The 25195-nt window shown below is 40.7% G+C and overlaps 1 protein-coding gene across 2 annotated transcripts in view; it reads left to right on the top strand.

Annotated features, from left to right (window-relative positions):
* RUBCN (rubicon autophagy regulator) overlaps positions 1 to 25195 on the top strand; it is a 57003-nt gene that overhangs the window by 13261 nt on the left and 18547 nt on the right. For both annotated transcript variants that reach the window (XM_081235268.1, XM_081235269.1), the window contains exons 2-11: positions 3284 to 3437; positions 12979 to 13062; positions 15300 to 15459; positions 16103 to 16209; positions 17260 to 17416; positions 18049 to 18582; positions 22087 to 22182; positions 22886 to 23001; positions 23696 to 23903; positions 25002 to 25103. In XM_081235268.1, the coding sequence (XP_081091394.1) occupies positions 3284 to 3437; positions 12979 to 13062; positions 15300 to 15459; positions 16103 to 16209; positions 17260 to 17416; positions 18049 to 18582; positions 22087 to 22182; positions 22886 to 23001; positions 23696 to 23903; positions 25002 to 25103 (1718 nt within the window). The remainder of the gene's footprint in view (positions 1 to 3283; positions 3438 to 12978; positions 13063 to 15299; positions 15460 to 16102; positions 16210 to 17259; positions 17417 to 18048; positions 18583 to 22086; positions 22183 to 22885; positions 23002 to 23695; positions 23904 to 25001; positions 25104 to 25195) is intronic.

Here is a 25195-nt window from a genome sequence, read left to right as displayed (position 1 = left end):
TGATGTTCTTTGTGTCTTTTTTTTTTTTTTTGCGGTACTTGGGCCTCTCACCGCTGTGGCCCCTCCCGCTGTGGAGCACAGGCTCCGGATGCGCAGGCCCAGTGGCCATGGCTCACGGGCCCAGCCGCTCCGTGGCATGTGGGATCCTCCCGGACCGGGGCACGAACCCGTGTCCCCTGCATCGGCAGGCGGACTCGCAACCACTGTGCCACCAGGGAAGCCCTATCATGATGTTCTTTGACAGTTAACCTTGTAAGATCAATACAGAATGAATCAGAACACAGATATGCAGAGTCACTTGAGGAACCAGACTGGCTCTCAGGCCTGCACCACTTGATTGTAACCTGTTGGAATGTAAAACTGTATCAGTCAGAACAGGCCAGATGCTTCCTGAGGAAGCATAGGAGATGGAGAATCAAAAGCTGGCAGTCAGTTGGCCTCTGTGATGGCAGTTTCACAGTACAACAATAAATGGCCTTTTAATGACCACCTCAGTCCTGTGTGCATCTTAATTATCTTGAAATATCTCTCAGGACTGGGTTAGAAATAGAACAGGGGAATGGCCAACAGGTATATGAAAAAGTGCTTCACGTGACCAGTCATCAGGGAAGTGCAAATCAAAACCACAATGAGATATCATCTCACACCTGTTAGAAGGGCTAGCATCAAAAGACAAGAGGCGGGCTTCCCTGGTGGCGCAGTGATTGGGAGTCCGCCTGCTGATGCAGGGGACACGGGTTCGTGCCCCGGTCCGGGAAGATCCCACATGCCGCGGAGTGGCTGGGCCCGTGAGCCATGGCCGCTGAGCCTGCGCGTCCGGAGCCTATGCTGTGCAGCGGGAGAGGCCACAACAGTGAGAGGCCCGCGTACCGCAAAAAAAAAAAAAAAAAAAAAACGACAAGAGACAACAAGTGTTGGCAAGGGTGTGGAGAAAAAGGGACTCTTGTTGGTGGTATTGTAAATTGGGGCAGCCATTATGGAAAACGGTATGGAGATTTCCTCAGGATATTAAAAATAGAATTACCGTATGATCCAGCAATTCTCCTTCTGGATATATATCTAAAGGAAACAAAATCACTCTCTTGAAAAGACATCTGCACCCCCATGTTCATTGCAGCATTATTTAAAATAGCCAAGACATGGAAACAACCTAAGTGTCCATTGACACATGTATGGATAAAGAAAATGTCACACACACACACACACACACACACACACACAGGAATATTATTTAGCCATAAAGAAGGAAATCTTGCCATTTGTAGCAACATGGATGGACCTTGAGGGCATTATGCTAAGTGAAATAAATCAGACAGAGAAAGACAAGTACTGTATTATCTCACATATGTAGAATCCAAAACACCCAAACTCATAGGAGCAGAGAACAGATTGATGATTGCCAGAGGCAGGGGATGAGGTGGTGGAGGAAATGGGTGAAGGTGGTCCAAAGGTACAAACTTATAAGTCAGTTTTGGGGGTGTAATGTACAGCATGGTGATTATAGTTAACAGTACTGTATTGTATATTTGAAAGTTGCTAAGAGAGTAGATCTTAAAAGTTCTCATCACAAGGAACAAAATTTATAACTGTGTGAGGTGGTAGATGTTAACTAAACTTACTCTGGTAATCATTTCACAATGATTACCAAATATATCAAATCATTATATTGTATGCCTTATATCAAAGGCATATATCAAATCATTATTATTGTATGCCTTAAACTAATATAATGTTATATGTCAATTATTTCTCAATAAAACTGGGGGGAAAAAAGAAATAGAACAGGGGAGTCTGGTGACTCAAATGTTTAATGATGTAAGGTTAAAAAAGCCTGGTGTCTCCCAGTTTGAATAAATTCTTGGTCTCAAGGCCTTCAGAGGAGAAAACCAGAGTGAGATCCATTTGGCTTTCCCCTTTTAGATAATACTCCTGTACCAGACCTAGCTTCATTCATTTTATTTTATTTGTCTGCCTTTACTCTCTTCATCCACTTTTTAAAAAGTGTCTCAGAAAGTGTACAAAATGTATGAGAGTTAGAAAGGATTCCAGTTCAGAACGCTCCTACCCTACTAGGTATTTAAATGATATTAAAATAGTTATAGTGAAAGTTCCTTGAAGAAATTATAACCATTCCCAGGACTGTCCTTGAAGAGGAAAGAGTAGTATTCTAATAAGAAATGAAAGGGCTAGATAAAGTGTACAGCATAACAATTTGGGGCACAAGAGAAGGAGTTTGACACCTCATTTCCTCATGTTTTCCTTATCCAGTTTGATTCTGTGTATCCAGTTCTTTTCACTCAATTGCAGCTGGTTTTGAGTTTTTATTGGGTTGGAAGCTGTGTTGAGAAAATGCTGGGAATTTGAGAGGAACCTTGACGATCATCTAGGGCAATAATTTTCAAACTTTTACCCTAAAGTACTTCACATGGTCCAAGGGAATAAGCCAGTAGTTGATTGATTTGGGGACATGTCCTAAGTGGCTCAGTGCAAGCTTAAAACATTTTGTCTCAATTTTAGGTTAAAAAATTAAGGGGGAAAATCATGGGCAATTTGTATTCTTATCCATAATATTTGTGTACAGATATATGTACTTAGTACTGGAAATATAGTTAATAAAAAGTTGTTTTTGGCTTTTTTGTTTGGCAAAAGATTTCTGGTTTTCAGCAAATGCCCTCATCTCTTTATATATTGACCATGTAATGTCATTGTCCAGAAATGGATCTTAATGGGTCACACTCCTAGAAACAGGATTATAGGCTACTTACATGAGGATGGAATGATAGTAGATGAAGATCACCTTACAAAGCACAATATGCCATGTAAATATGAGGGCTTTATATATATATATATATATATATATATATATATATATATATATATATATATATATGCTTGTTTGTTTATTTATTTTGGCTGCACTGGCTCTTTGTTGCAGCATGTGGAATCTTTAGTTGCGGCATGTGGACTTCTTAGTTGCAGCATGCAGACTCTTAGTTGCGGCATGCATGCAGGGATCAAACCCAGGCCCCCTGCATTGGGAGCGCAGAGTCTTACCCACTGGACCACCAGGGAAGTCCCAATATGAGGGTTTTAAAACAAAATCTTAGTGTTCTTTACAACTTCAGTCCTCTCAGAATTGGGTCTTATACTCAAGTAAAAAATTAATAGAGGAGAGAATGTTAGGATGTGGGGCAGGAGGCTTCTTGTCTTAGACTTTCTTTGACGTGGTCAGGATCAGGTACAACAAAGTAACTAACTGTTGGTATAATTGATGCCCTTGCAGGAGGGAGCACTGGCAGTTGCTGGGTAATTTGAAGACTACTGTGGAGGGTTTAGTATCAGCTAACAGCCCCAATGTCTGGTCCAAGTATGGTGGCCTGGAGCGGCTTTGCAGGGACATGCAGAGCATCCTCTATCATGGGCTCATCCATGACCAGGTATGTAGATCCCTTCTTTTCTTTTTGTGCCAGATTGGCTGAATCACTTGTTGGAAAGAAATAGTTGCATTAAGTTGTTAGCAGGGAAAAGATGAAGGCAACTAGTCTCTGAGCCCTTGAGAGCAAGACTATAATATATGATAACAAGGAGGAGGATAAGGACAATGATGATGAATCATTGAGATATTCCTCTTAAGAGTATCCTAGGACGTATCTGAGAAATATTTACAGGATATTGCCATTTTTAGACTATCCTGTGAGCATCACTTTGTTGATAACTTGTTGATGCTTGTGAGTGATAGTTTTAGTTATAGCTTACGTTTTCTTCTATGTAAAGTTTATTGATGTTGTTTCTTTTCCTAAGTATCCTCAAACACTCTAATAAGCTTTGAGTATTAAAAATGAGTGGAATCTACTAACACTCAATGGTTTCTGCTTTAATTCTCAATGGCAGTTACTCCATTTGCAATGTTTTAAATAAGGTTTGGTTCTGGATAAAATGGTCTAATGGGTCATTGGATCTGATCCTCCTACTTTTTAAAAATCAAACCTCATAAATATGTGCATAATTTGTGTCCCTAAACACTCATGCTCCTCCCATGTAAGGCCTTAGTATTCTTTCCTGAAACTCTTGTTTTCCAAGCCAGGCTTGTCTTTCTTTTTTAATCAGAATTTATTCTCAACTAGCAGTCACACTGGAAAAAATTAATTGGTATTAAGATATTCATAGTTGATAGGATTTAATGTGCTACACTCCCTTCTAAAAATATGTATATATCACCTCTGAACAAACTCTTTAAACCAGTGTTCTTGTAGAGTTTTTTCAGAATTCAGTGGAAAAGTTGGCTTAGGTTAGATTTTCTTTATTCAGAGTAAGTTCTAAAAATGAGGCCCTCTTTCTAAAGAATTTTGAAGATATGGGGAAAATTTTTATCTTTTAAAGAGCTGAATCTTAATGGTCATCATTATTAAAACCTCACTCCAGGAATTTGGAGGCAACATTGTATAGTAGACTGGCAGAGTCTTTGGAATCAGAACCTGGATTGAAATTGCTCAGATCCTTGGGGGAAAAAATGACATAGTAGTGATAATTATGGATTTTTGAGTCAGACTGCTCTTATTTTATCTCAGCTTCACCACTCTGTGGTATTGGGTAAGTTACATAACTGTTAGTGCTTCTGTTTCCTCATTTGTAAAATGAGGCGATAACATTGGTATGTACTTCATAGGATTGTTGTGAGAATTAAAGGAGATAATACCTGAAAAAGCTTTAAAAAGTGTAGTAAGTTGTCTGTCAGTCTTAACTATTAGGTGATATTAACTTTTTTGAGCCTTTTCTCATTGGTAGAAATGTTGATAATATTATTTATATCATACTGTTTGATGAAAAGATTAAATGAAATGGCATACAAATTTGCCTAGCACAGTTCGTGGTACATAGGAAGTAATTAATAAATGTTCCCCTCATTTTTTTTTAAGCTTCAAGTTACATGTTGTCCTATGAAAAAAATGTGACCATTGGAATTTACAAAACAAATAGTTTAACCCACTGCAATCTGGTTTCTGCCTTTACCACTGTTGTCCTTGCTACTGAAGTTTAAGTCAGTCCATGTTACCAAATCCAGTGAACATTTCTCCTTTGAACACTGTCTTGTGTTCTTCACTGTTGAACATCATCAGACCTTGCCTCGTATGGCATTATTCCAATGTTATGGAGACCTTCTCCTACCTCTGTGATCACTCTTTCTTAGTTTATTTCTGTGGAATCTCTTCCTCTCGGATTTTAGTTTTTAATACAGTCCAGTCCTATGTCCTTATCTCTTATTACATTGTACATTTTCTGAAACAGTCTCCTTCACTTGCATTGTTTTAACTGTCACCTATACACTACCTACCCCCAGCTCAGCCATCTCTGCTGAACTTCAGATCCACAAGACTAGCTGTCTGGCTATCTGCTATACATTATCATCTGGCTGGCTGTCCTATAGGCCAAGTACAACATGACCCAAAACAAACTTATTTTCTCTCATAAGGTTGCCCTTCCTCCTGATATTTTTAATACTGATCTGTGGCATTGCCAGCTACTCAGTCTCCCAAGCCAGAATTGGGAACCACGCCAACATGTTTTACAAAAACCCAATACAAGTTTCCCAGACTGATGACCAAGATAGCTACCAGATTAGAGGCACTGTCATTTAGTGGTTAAAGTACTTTCATCTTGATAGCAAAAAAGTTCTTTTCTTGGCTCTATTACTCATTTTACATTGTCATCTGGAGTAATCATTTTACTATATTTGAAGACAGTTTTACCATCTGTGCCAGAAACAGAATATGTATCATGATGAAAGAGTAAAGTCAGTAGAATTCCCAAGTGAAAGATGCTTGGTAAATGCAACACAATATTATTGTTATTGGTAAGTAATAAGATCTGTGAAGGTACCTGGTCAGCAGAATGAAAACTGTTAAAGTATACGGTCACCTACAAAACAGCAGTAGTGTTAGTAAGCACAAGCAGAGCAAACCAGACAAATCTGTCATACACACATACATTTAGCAACTACAGGCTCTAGTGGGAAGAATTAAAGACAAAAGATCCATACCAACTTCACTGCTGCTCAGTTCTGCCTTGTAAAGACCTAAAAATTAAAGTCTGTATTAAGGACTTGTTTTTCCTTTTCATTTCCTGCCTAAAGATTAAGGCTTTCAAAGGCTTCTAGCTGCTGTGTCATCAGGAAGCTATTCTGGGTGTTGTGCTCTTGGAGGGGGGAAGGGATACAGTGATTCATGCTGGCCATATCTCTTCTGTGCTTTCCTAAGGATGTGTTGTGGAATGTGAAGTGTATTTTTTTTAATCACTCAGGGCCTTAGGAAACTCTAACATCATGACCATATTCTTAGAGGGATCTCATTTTCCTTGACATCCTGCATCTGGGCTACCTTTTAGTCTTTCCATAACGCAAGGTATTTGATAACCCCTTTTCTGCTGCTTAGAAATGTGGAGATGCTTAATCCCTGAGATTTCTCAGCTGACTAGAAGTGCAAAGATTCCCCCCACCTTTTCCAACACTAAGAAGAAACCTGTACTTGGCAGTATAAATGGACCAATTTAAAAAATAGCAATAATAACAAAAAAGACCTCTGGGTGTGTGTGTGTGTGTGTGTGTATATATATATATATATATATATATATATATATATATATTTTTTTTTTTTTTTTTTTTTTTTTTTTTTTTTGCCACGCTGTGTGGCATGCAGGATCTTAGTTCCCCGACAAGGGATCGAGCCGGTGCCCCCTGCATTGGGAGCATGGAGTTCTAACCACTGGACCGCCAGGAAAGTCCCTGTGTATTTCTTTTCTGAATATATAAGTAATATACAAGATTTTATTTGCTGAACATTTGGGAAATACCAAAAAGAGTTTAGAAGAAAGTAAGTTATTACCCATAATCTCAACATCAAGTAATAACAATCACTCTTTAACATTTTGGTAGATTCTCTTATATTTTTCTATACATGTACATGCTTTTTAAAATATTAAGATTATACTGTATCTATTACTCTGTAACTTGCTTTAAAATATTTAATTAAAATAGACAATACAGGGAATTCCCTGGCCGTCCAGTGGTTACGACTCCACACTTTCACTGCTGAGGACCCAGGTTCAATCCCTGGTCTGGGAACTAAGATCCCACAGGCCACACTGCGTGGCCAAAAAAAAAAAAAAAGAGAAAATAGACAATATATTTATATGGTCAAAAAAATGTATAAAACCACATGCAGTAAATATCTTATTTCCTTCCAATCCCATTGGTAACTACTGTATTCTAGTTTCCTTTCAGAGAATTTTTATGCTTATAAGAGCAAATATGAATAATTTTCTTTGCTACACCTTTTGATTTTTCATACAAATAAAAGCATACTATAAACACTACTCTACACCTTGCTTTTTTCACTTGATGTGATTGTAATTCATCCCAATCCATTACGTAAAGAGGTTCTTCATTCTTTTTTACAGCTGTCATTTTATAATATTCCATTCTATGTATGTACCATAATTTATTTAATCAGTCTCCTGGTAATAAACATTTAGATTCCTTCCAAGCATTTGCTCTTAGTAACAATGCTATGCTGAATAACCTTGAGTATAAGTCATTTTGCCCTTTACCATAGGATACTCCTAGAAGTAGAATTCTTAGGCTAAAGGGTATATGCATTTCAGTTTTGGTAGCTATGGCGAAATTGCCCTCCAGAAAGTTTTATCTGTTTACGCCCTCAGCAGCATTGTATAAGAGGATCTGATTCTTCATAACCTTGACAATATAGGGTGTTATTAAACTTTAAACTGTTGCCAATATAATAGGTGAAAAGTTACATTTCTTTTACTCTGAAAGATGTTTATAAGAGCCATTGAAGTATTTTTCTGGGACTTCCCTGGTGGCGCAGTGGTTAAGAATCCGCCTGCCAGTGCAGGGGACATGGATTCGAGCCCTGGTCCGGGAAGATCCCACATACCGCAGAGCACCTAAACCCATGTGCCACAACTACTGAGCCTGCACTCTAGAGCCCATGAGCCACAACTGCTGAGCCCACGTGCCACAATTAGTAAGTCCACATGCCACAACTACTGAAGCCCGTACGCCTAGAGCCCGTGTTCCGCAGCAAGAGAAGCCACCGCAATGAGAAGCCCGCACACTGCAATGAAGAGTGGCCCCCGCTCGCTGCAACTAGAGAAAGCCCACGTGCAACAATGAAGACCCAACACAGACAAAAATAAATTAATTTAAAAAAAAAAGGATTTTTCTGTGAACTTTTCTCTGTATTACCCCCATTTCCTTAGATTGTCAATCTTTTCCTACAGATTTGTAGAATCTCTTTATTTATTAAGGGAATTAGTTATTTGTCTGTAATGTGTATTGCAAATATTTTTTTCCTAGCTTGTCTTTTGACATTTCTTTTTGTTGTTGTTGTGTTTTCTTTGAATTTTTGAATTTTATTTTATTTGTTTTTTTTATACAGCAGGTTGTTTTTTTTTTTTTTTTTTTTTTTTTTTTTCAGTACGTGGGCCTCTCACTGTTGTGGCCTCTCCCGTTGCGGAGCACAGGCTCCGGACGTGCAGGCTCAGCGGCCATGGCTCACGGGCCCAGACGCTCTGCGGCATGTGGGCTCCTCCCGGACTGGGGCACGAACCCGTGTCCCCTGCATCGGCAGGCGGGCTCTCAACCACTGTGCCACCAGGGAAGCCCAGCAGGTTCTTATTAGGTATCCATTTTATACATATTAGTGTATAGATGTCAATCCCAATCTCCTGATTCATCCCACCAGGACCACCACCCCCCGCCCCCGCCACTTTCCCTGCTTGGTGTCCATACATTTGTTATGGTGGCTTTTACTATAAAGAAATATCGGATTTTTAGTAAGTCAAATTAATCATTTCTCTTAGGGCTTCTGGGCTCTGTTTGATGCTCTAAAGGGGCTTTCCCACTATACAATTATTAAAAATGTTTCTCCATGGTTTCTTCTATTACTTTTATGGCTTAATGTTTTACCTTTAAACCATTCTATCTGTAATTTATTTTGAATATACTTAATTTCCTTGGCACATGGATCTATTTCTGGATTTCTGTTATGGTCTGTTCTCTATTTGTGTGCTATCACCACTCAGTTTTAATTATTGTAACTTTTCATTATGGTAGGAAATAGTCCCTCACTCATATAGCATCTTTTGTTGTTGATTTCCCCCCCCAACATTCACCTATTTATCATTTTATTTTCTTGTTAACTACATTTCATTTTTTGATAAGGACAGGAAGAGCCTTCTTACACATGACCTGGATCATTAGCTGATTGATTGAGGGAAATTAAACATTGTTAATATACATCACTCAAACATTTTATTTTAATTTAAAACATCCTAAATTTACATTTAATTAACAGTCTTTGGGTATAGGGTCAAACCTCTTCTGTGAGAATTAATCCACTGATGGAGTTCCATATCATCTTTCTTGTATAAATTACACCCATAATACATCATACAGGACTTCCAGCTTCCATTTCTTTATGTTGGACTAGCAATTTAAAGATCCTGTAATATGAATATAAAACATTCTACATTTTTAGGCTTTCTCCCCACAACTTTGAAATTGTCTTGTCCCTACTTAATTTGACATCAAGTTTTTATTGAGGTTTTTGTGTGTACATAAGTAAATTGCTGGATCATATGGTAAGAGAATCTTTAGTTTGAAAGAAACTGCCAAACTGTTTTCCAAAGTGGCCATACTATTTTGCATTGCCACTAGCAATGAATGAGAGTTCCTGTTGCTCCACATTCTCACCAGCATTTGATATAGGCATTGTTCTGGATTTGGGCCATTCCTTTTTTTTTTCCTCCCCTTTGGGCCAATTTAATAGATGTGTATTGTGTTGTTTTAATTTGCATTTCCCTGATGACATATGATGTGGTGCATTTTTTCACATGCTTATTTGTCATCTGTATATCTTCTTTGGTGAATTGTCTGTTAAGGCCCATTTTTTAAATTGGATTGCTTGTTTTCTTATTGCTAACTTTTAAGAGTCCTTTGTATATTTTGGATAACAATCCTTTATCAGTTTTGTCTTCTGCAAATATTTTCTCCCTGTCTGTGGCTTATCTTCTCATTCTCTTGACATTGTTTGTCAGAAAGCAGAAGTTTTAAATTTTAATGAAGTCCAGCTTACCAGTTCTTTCTTTCATGGATCATGCCTTTGGTCTTGTATCTAAAAAGTCACCACCATACCCAATATAGGTTTTCTCCTATGTTATCTTCTTGGAGGGTTATAGTTTTCCATTTTACATTTAGATCTGTGATTCATTTTGAGTTAATTTTTGTGATGGGTATAAGTGTTGTCCAGTGTTTCAGCACCATTTGTTGAAAAGACTATCTTGAAAAGACTATCTTTGCTCCATTGTATTGCCTTTTGCTCCTATGTCAAAGATCAGTTGACTATATTTACATTGGTCTATTTTGGGGCTCTCTAGTCTGTTTCACTGATCTTTCTGTCTGTTCTTTTGCCAATACCACACTGTCTTGATTATTGTAGCTTTATAGTAAGTCTTGAAGTCAGATAGTGTCAGTCCTTTTTGAAGAAAAACATTGTTCTTCTCCTTCAGTATTGATTGGCTATTCTGGGTCTTTTCCCTCTCCATATAAACTTTAGAATAGTTTGTGGATATCTACAAAATAACTTGCTAGGGTTTTGAATCAGATGCATTGAACCTATACATCAAGTTGGGAAGAACTGACATCTTGACAATATTGAGTCTTCATATCCATGAACATCGGTTATCTCTGCAACTTAGTTCTTTAATAGCTTTCAGCAAAGTTTTATAGTTTTCATCATAGAGATCTTGTACATATTTTGTTAGATTTATACCTAAGTATTTCAATTTGGGCAGTACTAATGTGTATGGTATTATTGTGTTTTTAATTTAAAATTCCACTTGTTCATTGCTGGTATATAGGAAAGCAGTTGACTTTTATATATTAACCATATATCCTGTGACCTTGCTATAATAACACTTACTAGTTCCAGGAATTTTTTTGTTGTTGATTCTTTCGAATTTTCTACATAGGCAACCATGTCGTGTGTGAACAAAGACAGTTTTATTTCTTCCTTCCCATTCTGTATTCCTTTTATTTCCCTTTTTTTTTTTTTTTTTTTTTTGTCTTATTGCATTACTGGCAAGGTATTTCCTGACTTCAGGGACAAAGCATTGATGGAACCAATCCAGAAAAAGGGTTCTTGTTGTCTGGGCCTTCTTGTTGTACGACCAAAAGACTGGCAGATGGTGTTTATCTTTTCCCTTCAAGGCTTGAGGGTTAGCAGCTTCATAGATAAGGGCAATTCTGATCATAAACCCAACTGCATTTGCACAAAACAGTGGAGTAAGCCTGTCCCTTCCTTCTTAAATCCTGGTGCTCGCTTCTCTTCCTTACTAGTAAATGTCCTTTGTGACATTTTTTTCCCAGAATAGGGCACTTTCATCTGCATTAAAAACCTGTTCAGGCAGATATCCTTTCTCCTCAATTATTTTCTTAATGGTGTCTGTGAATTTGTCTGCTGCCTCTTGGTCAGCAGAAGCTGCTTCTCCAAACCTCTCTCTAAAATTTTCAGACCATCCTTTTCAGGCATTGAATTCCCTAGCTTTAGATCCTCCACCTTCTTTTTGCTTTCAGTTGTCACATAATGACTTTGCTTTTTCTTGAATCATATTAGAGTCCATAGGTATGCCTTCCCTATAGCAATCCTGTACCCACATAAAAGCTGAATTTTTCAATATGAGATTAAAAGGTATTTCTCAAAAAGTACAAGGTTTTTGTGCCTGCAGGAGTAGCTGCAGGCACAGCTTCACGAATTTCCTTTTCTTTTTTTACCACGATCCTTTCACTGGATTCACTTATCTTGAAATGGTGGGTAACTGCAGCTGCAGGCCTCAATCTATGGTGCATATCAAGCAATTCAGCTTTTTCTTATAATGTCATGACTTCTCTCTGCTTCTTGGGAGCACTCCCACCATCACTAGTAGAACTTCGTATGGGTCCTCTGGTGTTATTCAGGGTCTTTGGTATTACACTAAACACAATGGAAAATACACAAGAGCTGGGAAAGGTCACTTTTTACTGCTGTATGTAATTTACTGGAGAGACGAACTGCTTATACAGAGATGATTAGTGTCACACGGCATTTTGAGTGGACACTCACAACACTTGAGCTCACAACAGTAACAATAGGAGGTGGCTACAAAATTATTATAGCAGTACATAATTGCATAAAATTAACTACAGTTAATTTTATGCAATTATTTAATACTACTTCTTAACGTTTGTTTATATTTCTCTTTATATTTAACTTTATGTTAAAGTTTTGATAAACTTTAACTTTTTATAATAGGTTTGTATATATTTTATGGTAGTAAATGATAAAATAGGATAACATCTACCTATATTTTATGCATTCATGAGATCTCTAACTTTCCTAATTTTTTCAATATTTCTAGGCTATGCAGTTCATCTGCAAGTTATTTTCAAATTGTTGCAAATCTCCAATAAATTTTCCAATATATTTATTTTAAAAATCCACTGATAAGAGGACCCACCGTTCAAACCCGTGTTGTTCAAGGGTCAACTATATAGCCTTCTATATCATATGCATTGTATTACCTCCTCAAAAGAACAATTAAAATAATTTTTAACAATTATTCTTTAAAAGGGTGAACATCTGTATGTATTCCTTTTATTGCTGCTGAGAACCTTTGTTGAAGCAAGGGAAGGTTAGGCTTTGCTTTTTTTTTTTGGCCATGCCGCACGGCATGTGGGATCTTAGTTCCCTGACCAGGGATCGAACCCACGCCCCCTGCATTGGAAGTGTGTGAAGTCTTAACCACTGGACCGCCAGGGAAGTCCCAAGTTAGGCTTTTCTTTTTCCTCTCTTTGAATGTCAGTACGAGAACTAGATGTGGTCCAAAATGGTAACAATTTGTTTACCTTCTGTGTCCCCGAAACAGGTGTATTGCCGCCAGACTGATTACTGGCAATTTGTGAAAGACATCCGCTGGCTCAGTCCCCACTCAGCCCTTCATGTGGAGAAGGTAAGAGGTGAAGGTAACCACAAGGCTTTGATGTTTGATGTTCTGTATGAAGAGTCTCCTAGGCTAGAAGGATGGCATATGTCAAGTTTCCTGTTAACTGAGGAGAGGAAATTATCCCTGTAGGACTGATTTGGAGGGGAGGATGATTTACTTTAAAAAATAAGCTTTGCACACCCATTGCTCTAGGCCTCTTTCCCTCCTCCGGGAAAGACCTGAAAAAATTTTGTTATTTTCAAAAGATTTGCAAATATGGGACCAGAGTGAAGCTTTTCAAAATCTAGGACAAATGGCAAGAAGTTTCCTGAATGGTTGGGGGTAAGTAGGACTGATATGCTGATGACTGTTTAGGGAGAAGAGGATGCACCAAATAGAAAAAAAATGTGAGGTTTCTGGAGACCAGTGTCAAATGGAGCCTAACATGCTCCCGACAGCATTGGAGAGTAGAGTAGCACTGTACTCTTCCGTCCTCTCAGCTCAGCGTAATACCCCTGATTCCCAGCCAGGGACACAGAGCTCCAGGAGGTTAGGTGACTTGGCCAGAGTTACACAGCTAGTTCCACATCAATCACAGCCAAATTTATATATTTATTTATTTAACCCTTGCCTATGGAAATTTTCAAATATGTTCAAAATTAGAAGAGTGTAATGAACCCCAAAATATCCCCCATCTTCAATACTTATTGATTCATGACCAGTCTTGTTTCATGTATATCACACCCACTGACAGATTCATTGCCAAGGTGATGTCTGGAAAAGTAACTTATTTTTAAATGATCAGGGAACCAAATCACAGGGTGTCACTCTGGCCTTTTTTTGTGAGAAAAGCCCAGAGCCCAGTGATTTTCTTACATGGATTTTTTTGTCCTTATCACTTTATTTTTCCCACCAAACCCCCCTCTAATTTTTTTCTCTAAAATATATTGTGGGACTTCCCTGGTGGTGCTGTGGTTAAGAATCTGCCTGCCAATGCAGGTGACACAGTTTCGAGCCCTGGTGCAGGAGGATCCCATATGCTGCGGAGCAACTAAGCCCATGTGCCACAACTGCTTAGCCCATGTGACACAACTACTGAAGCCCGTGCACCTAGAGCCTGTGCTTCTCAACAAGAGGAGCCACCACAATGAGAAGCCCGTGCACCGCAACAAAGGGTAGTCACTGCTCGTCGCAATTAGAGAAAGCCTGAGCGTAGCAACAAAGACCCAACGCAGCCATAAATAAATAAATAAATAAACAAACAAACAAACAAATAAATTAAAAATATATATATATTGCTGTAGTCATTTCCTCTTAGAAACTGCCTGAAATTGCCATCCATACATTTTTTGCAGTGATCCTGAACTATGAGACTTAGCTTTTAGAAACAGCCAATAGAAGGAAGTTCCAAATAGAGAAATGCTGTGGCGAAAGCCAACAAGACGTGCTCAGCTGATTTATCTTTGGTGAAGAATATTTGGGGGCATTTTTCCTAGATTTTTTTACCCCAGGTTTTTCTTGCATTGTTTTCTGGAGGCTACCTGAAATAGAGGACTCTGTGAGAGAAGCTGAGATGTCAAGTTCATTCTTCCTCTGAATACCCCGAGAATAGATGCCTCTTTGGAGTTACAACATAAAGAGACAGATGCAGCAGATTTGTCCTCTCCAGGAGCTGCATATCACGTCTTAACTGCTTAGTCCCTTTCTAGTGGCCCAAACCAGCAGTGGAGCCATTAATCCTTTCCTTCCCTCTCCTTCCTCTATAACCTGTAGGTGTTAGCTGGAGGGCAGATATCTCTGATTACCTCCTCTTACCTGTCTCAATTTAGTTCTCAGTGCATTAGGCCTCAATCTTGCTGGATTTACCAGGAAGTATATATTTTTAAAATTAATTAATTTATTTTTGGCTGTGTTGGGTCTTCGTTGCTGCACGTGGGCCTTCTCTAGTTGCGGCAAGCGGGGGCTATTCTTTGCTGTGGTGTGCGGGCTTCTCACTGCGGTGGCTTCTCTTGTTATAAAGCACAGGCTCTAGGTGTGCGGGCTTCAGTAGTTGTGGCACATGGGCTCAGTAGTTGTGGTTCACGGGCTCTAGAGCACAGGCTCAGTAGTTGTGGCACACGGGCTTAGTTGCTCCATGGCATGGGGGATCTTCCTGGACCAGGGCTTGAACCCGTGTCCCCTGCATTGGCAGGCGGATTCTTAACCACTGCGCCACAAGGAAAGCCCTGGATGTATATTTTGACTCATGCTTCTTTGCCTCCTAGTTCATCACCTTGCAGGAGAACGGCCAGAGCAGCACTGATGGCATGAGTGAGCGTGCCGTTGCGGAGCTGTGGCTGCAGCATAGCTTGCAGTGCCACTGTCTCTCAGCCCAGCTCCGACCTCTGCTGGGGGATAGACAGTATATCAGAAAATTCTACACAGGTGGGTAGAGGTCACATAGCCAGTACTGGTACATGTACTTCCTCATTCTCTTCTACTTTACTCTTCCTTTATAGACCCACTGTTACCCCAGGGTCTCATACTTTTACTTGATGCCATAGAGATCCTAATCAGAAACATGTATCTAGTCTTCTCTCTAACTTGCTATGTAAAATGCAGTCAAGCTTTATGCTAAGGTATTTCCCTACTCCCATATATGCAAATCAGTAAGAGTAACTACTATTTACTGAGAGTTTCCTATGTTCCAATCACTGTTATATATTTTTTATACATATATACCTAACAGCAGCCTTGAGAGTTGGGTATTAATACCCCTATTTTCCAATCAGGGAAGCAGAGCTCAAGGAGGTTAGGTGACTTGGCCAAAGTCACCCAGAGCCAGAGTTCAAATCTGAGTCTTTCTGATTTTGAAGCCTCTTGTCATGGCCTCTGCTATACTGCACATGATTTAGCCTCTTCTGTACCTTATTTGTCCCTAGTTCCCCTCTGTCCACAGTGGTATGATTCCCCTCAAGTCATCTTTGCCTTTTCCCTCTTTCCTTCCCTGAGCTTCTCCCAGGGCCATACAGGGAGGCTGAAGTTCTCCCTAATGGGCTCCATCATTGCGGTAGTTTTCTCTCCCCAGATACTGCTTTCCTGCTAAGCGACTCCCATGTCACGGCCATGCTCCAATGCCTAGAAGCGGTGGAACAGAACAACCCTCGTCTCCTGGCTCAGATTGATGCATCTATGGTAAAGTGGCCAAAGAATTATCTGTGTCTATGTTCTGGCCTCCTAGACCTCACCATGATGTAACCGCATGTAGCAAACTACTTCACTTAGGCAATTGTGAACTGAAAGGCTTTCATTAAAAATAAAAACAAAAACAAAAACAAAAAATCTTAGAAGAGGAGGTACCATTAAGTACCTATTGAAGTAAAATGTCTATTTGTAAGTAAGCTTAAGTCTATTTGAGGAGGGAGGTGTCTATTTTTTTAAATCCTGAAAAAAAACCCTGTAGTCTGAGTAAGCACCTCCTTAAGGGCAGGCTTGATAAAATGCTAGGGAGAGGAGGGATGATTTTGAGTCAGGCTGACTACAGATAGGGTGTCAGATGTAGTGTGGCCTGATGTTACACAGGATCATTTTTGTCCAAGAAAATTTTGTTGTTTTATGTTGCTTATTATTAACTCTCTAATTCACTCATCCCGTCACTAATATCAGTGCCTCTGCTAGAAAGGAATCACAATTCCTATTTCTTTTGTGAGGGATCCCCTATCTCTCCTGGTTTTTCAATTTCGATTCTTGCTTACCATCTATTGAATACTTTCTACGTGCCAATCATGGTGCTATGCACAGTACATGCATCATCTCATTTAATCCTCAGAACTCTATAAAGTAGGCATTAATCTCATTTTATAAAGGTGGCCACTGAGGGACAGAGTAGATAAGTCACTTGCCCAAAGTTTGGACCAAATAACTTGTAAGTGATAGGGCCTGCATTTGAGCCCCAGCGTATCTGCCTTCTGAGTGCATAGTCTTAAGCACTTCGCTGTACTGCCTCCATGATAAGCATTCCTGGTCTGACCACCTAGGATTCCAGTGCAGAAGCTGTGGTATATGGCAGGACTTTGAAGTTTCAAAGCTGTATGCTCTAATAGAGGATACCTATGCTGTATCTACTGGCCTGGGCTGCAGTTCAGGCCTGCTGCCGAAGGCCAGTTCCTACCAGCGTTTCTGTAGTGCTAAGTGCTCCTCTTCTGAGGGCCTCTATCCTTGACTCTGACATGTTTTTTTTTGTAGTTTGCCAGAAAGCATGAGAGCCCGCTGCTGGTGACAAAGAGCCAGAGCCTGACAGCTCTGCCTGGTTCCACGTACACCCCTTCAACCAGTTACGCTCAGCATTCCTACTTTGGGTCCTTCTCTAGCCTCCACCAATCCATACCCCACCATGGCTCAGGTATGGGGGCAGCAAGGGGTAGTCAAGACATGTATCCCCAGGCCTGGAAAGCAGAGGACTTAGTGGGTGCTCACAGGCTGGCTCTAGATGGAGCCTTGGGTTGATGCAATTTGTCAAACTTCATGTCTTAATATGGAAATCTTAAAGAGGTATATAGCAACTAGCCTAAGATAATTCAGTAGAATCATTAAAGTAACAGAGGCAAGAGATGTTTTTAGTTTCCCCTGGGTTTCTAATCCGCATTGCCAGAAGGCATTTCAATAATAATAGCTAACATTTATTCAGTGCCTGCCATGTGCCAGGCTCTGTCGTAATCAAGTTGTATATATTATCTCGTTTGACCCTCAAAACAGTCCTACGAGGTAGGTGTTATTATTATTGCTCATGTTATAAATGGGGAATGCATACTAATAAGCAATGAAGCCACTGTCCCAAGAGCTTATGCTTTTGGCTTAGCTGCTTCTAAGTAATTTTTTGCTTACCTTGAACGATTTAGCCTTTTCTGACGTGACACCATGTGTCCTGGGCACCCAGTAACAATAGGGAGTTTGGTCCTTAGTTGAGGAGAAGCCCTTCACAGGTACCAAAAGCTTCCAGCTCACCTTTCCTTTCCCTTTCTTTTTATATCCTAGAAAGAAGATCTACTTCCTTTTCACTCTGTGGCCCATGCCAGAAACCTCAAGAAAGCAGAGGACATGTCTCGCCAGCAGAGGATCAAACCGTCCAAGCCCCTCCGCTTCCGATCTCTGCATTAGCTGGGGACTCCCCCTCGACCCCAAATGAGATGAGCTCCAGCACTGTGACCAGCCCCTTAGAAGCACCCTGGGTCAGCAGCCAGAATGATTCCCCAAGTGATGCCAGTGAGGGGCCTGAGTACTTGGCCATTGGCAACCAGGACCCCCGAGGCCGGACCGCCAGCTGTCAGAGTCACAGCAGCAATGCTGAGAGCAACAGCTCCAATTTGTTCTCCTCCAGCAGCTCCCAGAAGCCAGATTCTGCTGCTTCCTCTCTAGGGGACCAAGAGAGAGGTGGGAAGAGCCAGTTGTCCAATGTCCTTCGCAGGTCTAGCTTCTCAGAGGGGCAAACACTCACTGTCACCGGTGGAAGAAAGAGGAGCCATACTCGCTCCCATTCGGATACCAACATTGCCTCCAGAGGAGCCCCAGGTAATGATGACCACCAGCCCGTAGCCAGTAAGGCGGCCTCCTGAATTTCAGGTGGAAGGGAGAGTTTGTTCTCAAGGGTCTTCAGATGGCAGAAAGAGAAGTTATGTTTCTGATGATATGAAGAGTATATTGCTTATAATGAAAAAGAGAAGTTTGTAATATAATGTGGATACCTAAGAAATCTCTCTGAGACTATTTATGTTTGTTCCTTTATACATTGCTAAATAGTAAATGCTTTCCTGGATTCTTTCACTGGTTCTTTAGCACCAGATGATAGTGTGACTAATCACAGTCCAAGTTTTAAATGCATCTCTCAGACAGAGGGAAAGTACTAATGAGCTTCAAAAATAATCCCGTTAAATTCCTTCCCTTCCTGTGATTCCTGAGAAGTTTGGTCAAGATATAATAACAATAAGAGAGAGGCAAACTGATGTTAGGGTTTCCTTATTAACACTAGAGATGTAGTGAGTATGGGGTGATGGGACCTAGTAAACAAGTAAGTGGGGTTGACTGCTCCATCACTAGTTCAGGTTGAAAGGCAGTCGGGTAAGGAGGCCTTGGCTACTAGGACCTCCTTCACACAGACACCAGCTGCTAGCAGAGAGCACCTTAGGCATGGCCAAGGTGGTGTCATTGCTTTTGCCATTTCCCTACTATCATCTTTCCTAGGTTGTTGGTGTCTGGAAGGCTTTGGTTGGGTTTCATTTGTAAGAGCATCTCCATAAAAGCAAGTGGAAAGCCAGTTTGTGCTCAAGGCCAGTTCTGGGTGGAAAAGCTTCAGAAATAAAATATAAAAGTAAAGTATAAAAAATTAAGAGCAAAAAAGGAAGATTTCCTTTTACAACTAGAGCTGCTATTGATTTCTCTTTATAATTTCTAAAAGGTGAGAGCCAAGGCCTTCATCTGAAACTTCTGAATTGCAAACTTTTGTCTCTGTTTTCCCCTCAAGAATGTGGTTTGGCTCACTGGAACTCGTTAGAAAAAAAATCTCCAATCAAAGCCTGTCTTCCCATGAGCCTTCGTAGATGTGAAGAGTGCTTGGGTTAGACCCTTACTTCACATCTCCTGGAGCAGACCTGGTGTCTGCTGTACTCCAGGCTGCTGGTGTTTGAGCATGTAAAACTTCCCTGCCCCCATTCTTGCATCCATGCGGATTCCAGAAACTGTGGTAACCTGCATTGGAAAAGGGAGCCAGAGAAAACCTAAGCAGAAGGATCTGAGGCAGTGTGGGTCATGTGCAGCTTCTCCTACGAGTCATCTTTCCCTTTGCGCTAGGGTTCCCTCTCAGGAGTTAAGCCCCAACCTTTGCTAGATAAGAAGGTGCTCTTTTTTTCACTCTGTCTATTCTCGTGTTCTGGACTTTCCTCTGCACCTGTCTGTCTACATACAGGAGGCCCCAGGAGTATCACCATTATAGTTGAAGATCCCATTGCAGGTTTGGGAGCCAGTCCTGTCTGTCCAACCCCCGCCCCCACCTCCTCGTGTTCCTCTGTGACCATCTTGCTTAGTTTTGAACTTCCTTTTGCATTCTGGTGTCAAATCAAGTCTGGCTGGCCTGGTCCTGTAGTTATGCTTAGACCTGTTGGTAAAATAATAACATTGTTTTGCATGATACGTTTTTTGCCCACGACTTCCAAATGCCTCATTCAGTCTCTCAACAGCATCCAGGAGATAGAATCAAGACTTGTCAAGCCTGTATTGCCCAAAGGTGAACCTGAGGTCTGCTGTTTGTTTAAGACATCATGATGAATCAGTGGCAGAATTTTTCTTACAACTGAGTACTTACTGCAAATTACTTTATTTTCCATGATTTAACACCAGAATGTGTTTTCTCCTCTTTCTGTGGTCTTGGATGTGAGTGCATGTTTTTGCCTCTCCTGGAGTCCCCTGTTTCCTTTTTCTTTCACCTGTCTTCCTTCCCCTGTAAATTTCTCCCCCCCCCTCATTCCAGCCATTGCACAAGGTTTTTCTATTGGCTTAAGTCTGTTTCTTTGCTTTTCACAGTGGTGTTCAAATTGCATATTGTGTTACATTCTGGGTACATCATGCATGGAGATATTGATGCTAGAATGTGTCTGCAAGATGGAGTGGTAAGGGAGAACTGAAAACTATGGCCTCCTGGTAATGGGTGAAGCCACTGGCTATGTTTGCTTGGCAAAGGGGTTAAAGAGGAACAAGTCTACGAGACCTTTGTTTAGAAGAGTGTTGTTGTTCTTAAGGAGATAAGAAATTGTAAGATGACAGATTTCAAGTCAGTATGAGGAAATTCTAAGAATTAGAGCTGATCAGTTGAATGGGCAGCATCAGGAGGCAGTGAACTCAGTGAGCAAAGGCTGGATGGCCTTTACGTGCTGTAAAGGAATAAGGTTCTGGTGTTGGAGTTTGTGTTGTGCACTGAGTTTGACTGGGGACCTCAAAGGTTGCCTCCAAATCATGGTTTCTTACCAAGGCATCATGGTGACCGCTGGTTTGTAATGAGGAGCCAAGCCCACTGCCAGGACCACCAAGGGAACACAGAGTTATCACTTACCACGTAGTAGCATTTTTTTTGAGAGGGGCAGCTGACAAATTGGCACCATCTGTCAAGGAAATGGGTTGGATGCTGCTCAATCATTAGTTCTCCCAGCGCATCCTGTTCATTTCTCAGGCACGCACCTGCTTTGCTGCCTGCTCTTCTTCTGTGGCACTGGGAATTTTGTGTTTCCCTTTGGAGAATATCAGTTTCCATTTCCTGTGAACCATGCCTGCTGCTATTCCTCCACTCTCAACTCGCAATGTTCCTTGAAAACTGCTACCCAGACACTTGCTACTTTGCCAGGCTTCTCATGAAACCTCTCCCTTCCTTCTCCAGGAAGGCTGGGTCTACAGCCCTGTGGCTGAGCCCTTTGGTTACAAGGCCATCATCCTTGGCTTCTCTAACATTGTCTTGATGCTTCTTTCAAGGACATTGCTGGGTGTTATTTTGTTCTGCCAGTTCAGAAGTGGGTTAAATTTGTACGTATGACAAATTTACATTTCAGGTTCAAGAGAGGCCATATCCTAGTGTTTCTTTAGTGAGTTTAACCCTTCTGATAGTTGTTTTAAAGTCTAGTGTCAAGGTATCAGAAAAGTTTCAGTGTGCTTGTCCCCATGTGAGGACTGTTTTCTAAACTGGTTTGTCAAGAGGGTAGAAATTGGCTGCTATTCCTGGAACATTTGGTAAGAAGATGGAAGAAGAGAGAACCAAATTCATGAATCCACTTTGATTTGATTCTTTTTCGCCTCTGTGTTGCCACATTCCAGGTCATGTTTTCTCTTTTCCCCTTACAATATACCAACTTCCCACCTCCCTTCCTCCATGTGTTCCTGCATTCTTGGACTGTTCCCTGTTGGTGTGCCACCTCTCTCCTGTGCGGGAGGGCATTGGGAATGGGAGCAGTTAAATATTGAAACTCCAAAGTTGGGAATGTATGTGTCGCTCACCTCATATGTGTGTTTTTACTCCCTGGTGGCCACTGACACTAGAATCCTGCAGTGAGAAGTCGACGTTGAGAGGCCCCTGGTCCTACTCTGGTCAAAGCAGTGCAGTCAGCACACCCAGCTCTCTGTGCGTGGAGTATGGTAAGTGAGTACTAGGAAGGCCAGTGCTGCAGTCGTGTGTTTGCTGTGCTCCCCCGATGCCTGCCACGCTCTGAGCTGTGTAGCTCATCTTAGCTCTGTGGAGGGTACACACCATACAGTCTCACCCTCCCTTTCATTATTTTCAACCCCTGTGCCAGAAATCACACTACCCCACCATTTCTCTTGCTCCTCTCTGCCTTAGGGGTCCCACTGTCTCGTGCTGTGGGTGTTATCACCGTGAATGTCTGGTGAGCCAGCTGGAATGGCTCTCTGAGTGGGTGAGAGACACCTTGAAAAGACGCCTTTGAGTGTCAGCTTAATTACCGAAGATAGGCTCCACATGGAAATCATCCACAGGGAGAGCCATTTCTTTCCTTGTCTGACTCACAGCACAGGTTTTTTGGTTTCTTTGTTTGTGGGTAGGAGGACGAGTATGTCATCTTTAAATTTAGGTGGTCAAAGGGTTGTCTCCAGGCTCTCTCCATTTATTCCACCATTCTCTAACCCAGGGGCTTAGTGCTCTGGGATTCCGAGATTCAGAGAAATTCCTGTAGAAGGTAGACATCTTTCCAACCTGTTATCCGGGAAGACTTGGGAGCATCTTTAGTGTTAAAATCACCAGACTTCTTAAAGAAGCTTGTCTGTAAAGAAGATTTGCTTTTCAAAGCAGGGCTTTTCACATCCACATTCCATTTTCCCACAGAGGGCAGTCAGTACCTGTGCTCAGGAGAAGGCATGTTCCGAAGACCATCAGAGGGACAGTCCCTCATCAGCTACCTGTCTGAGCAAGACTTTGGCAGCTGTGCAGACCTGGAAAAGGTGAGGACTCTAAGGAGCCACTGAAAAGCCCATGAGTTGGGAGATCTGGTCTGAGGGCTACAGTGCCATTTGTCCTAAAGAGGTTTTGGGTACACAGCAATAACATGGGTGTAGACTACAATACAGGTAAGTCACAGTAAAGATAAGGTCAATAAGTTCTATCTCTGGAAACCTCTTCTGGGAGCCTATGTGCCTCACTGAGTCCAGAGATATTACTGATTTTGTCTTAGAAGCTACCCTGGACAGAGAAACATTGAATTTTAGTCACATGATTACTGTTTCCTTGACCCTGGAACCTTAGGTAAAGACTGTCTCCAGAATCAACTTCTATATTTTGTTCTAAGGCTCAGATATGTGATAAAAAATGTCCCTGTAGCATTTTTTAGCTTACAAAGCACTTTATCTTGAGATATCACATTTACCTTAATACTTTGCATATAAGTGTATGGTTTTAGGAAAGACCTGACCTCTTCTCTGTCATATTTTTATGTGGAAAGTGGGGCAGGAAGGCCAGGCATGGCCAGATACGAGAGCAAAGAGAATGTACAACAGGTTTTCTGGCCATCAGCTTTCATTATAGGAGCAGTGTGCATTTCCCCTGGGTGTTTTGAATGAAAGCAATGCGTGTTCTGGAAGCTACTTTCCAAGAGTATAATCAGTGAGGTGTCCCCTTTTTGGCGCTCTTCTTCCCCAGGAAAATGCCCACTTCAGCATCTCAGAATCCTTGATTGCTGCCATTGAGTTGATGAAGTGCAACATGATGAGCCAGTGCCTAGAAGAGGAGGAAGGGGAGGAGGACAGTGACAGGGAGATCCAGGAACTGAAGCAGAAGATCCGCCTTCGTCGCCAGCAGATCCGCACCAAGAATCTGCTCCCTGTGTACCAGGAGACTGAGTACGGAAGTGAGTGAGGCTGTGAATGCCTGTTCCTGCTTCTTCAGGCTTCGGGATAAGACTTAGTACCTTGTGGGCTTTCTTTTTTGTCTTCGTATGTTCATGTGAGACGTTATACACAAGCCAAGGGTTCCTCTGCTGTCAGAAAGATTTTCTATGTTGTTCTAATTTTTTTTTCTACCAGACCAGAGTCCTAGAGCTCATCCATTTCCTACCTCTACATGTATTTTATAAATTATCTTATTTGTGTTATACTCTTACATGTTATTATCTTTTCTAAGAAGACAAAGTCCCTATTATTCCTATTGCAAAGCACACAGGAATTAAGAAAGTACAGTAATTTTTAAAAAGAAAAATCTGGTAAATGTAGTATTCTTAACTTGTTCTATATTATACCTATTGTCTATATAGCTTTAATTTATAGCTGTCGGTTTAACATCGGCATGTCTGGCAAAGAAAATTAAACTTTAAGAGTTTTATAAACTGTTTCTAGGTTGCTAAAGAATTTATTTTTCTACTATATATGGTATAGACAAAGTTCAAAACTATGTACAGGAAAAAAGCCTGAGTATTTCTTTTGGAAGTAGGCCGAAAAGAGAATTTTCAGAACTGTTCATGTCTTCAGTTCATTTGTTCATAACTTTGCTATTGTAATGTGTGAATCCCAGTTTATTTAAGCTATTCTCTTCTATACTGTGTTAATTTAACTTTCATGTACATTTAGTACAACTTTTGTTATTAAAATTAGCATTTACCATTTTCAAAAAAAAATATATATATATATATATATCAGAAATATCTTCCAAAAAATAGGTTTCTGATATGAGGAGAACTAAGGCCACTGGTTCCAGATTCACTTTCCAGAGAGTGGTACTTTCTGCTCACATGAAACTTTTTAGGGGATCAATCAAGAAGGGGAAACTAGCAAGAATAGCTAGTTTCCATTTTCCCAGCATAACTCCCAGCCAAGGTTCTATTTACTTCTATGTTCAAGTCATACCAGGTCCCTTTTGTTGTGACTCTAGAAAGAGTAGGAGACCTCTTCTATCCTATTTATTACTTTTTTTTTTTTTTTTTTTTTTTTTTTTTTTTTTTTTAATGTAACAGGCTTTCGGGTCACTTCCAGCAGCTCCCAGTTCAGTTCACGTGATTCAGCACAGTTCTCTGACTCTGGCTCTGCTGATGAGGTTGATGAATTTGAAATCCAAGGTATGAATTAACACTTTTCAAGGGAACTTTCATTAACTGTTTCTTTTAATTTGGAATCATAGGCTGAGAAGCTTTCCCTAAGCAGGGGGTCT

The sequence above is a fragment of the Mesoplodon bidens genome (assembly GCF_964165515.1).
Source record: "Mesoplodon bidens genome assembly, chromosome: 5".
NCBI classification, from domain to species: domain Eukaryota; kingdom Metazoa; phylum Chordata; class Mammalia; order Artiodactyla; family Ziphiidae; genus Mesoplodon; species Mesoplodon bidens.
The sequence above is the reverse complement of the archived record's forward strand: the minus strand, read 5'-3'. Positions and strand labels throughout refer to the sequence as shown.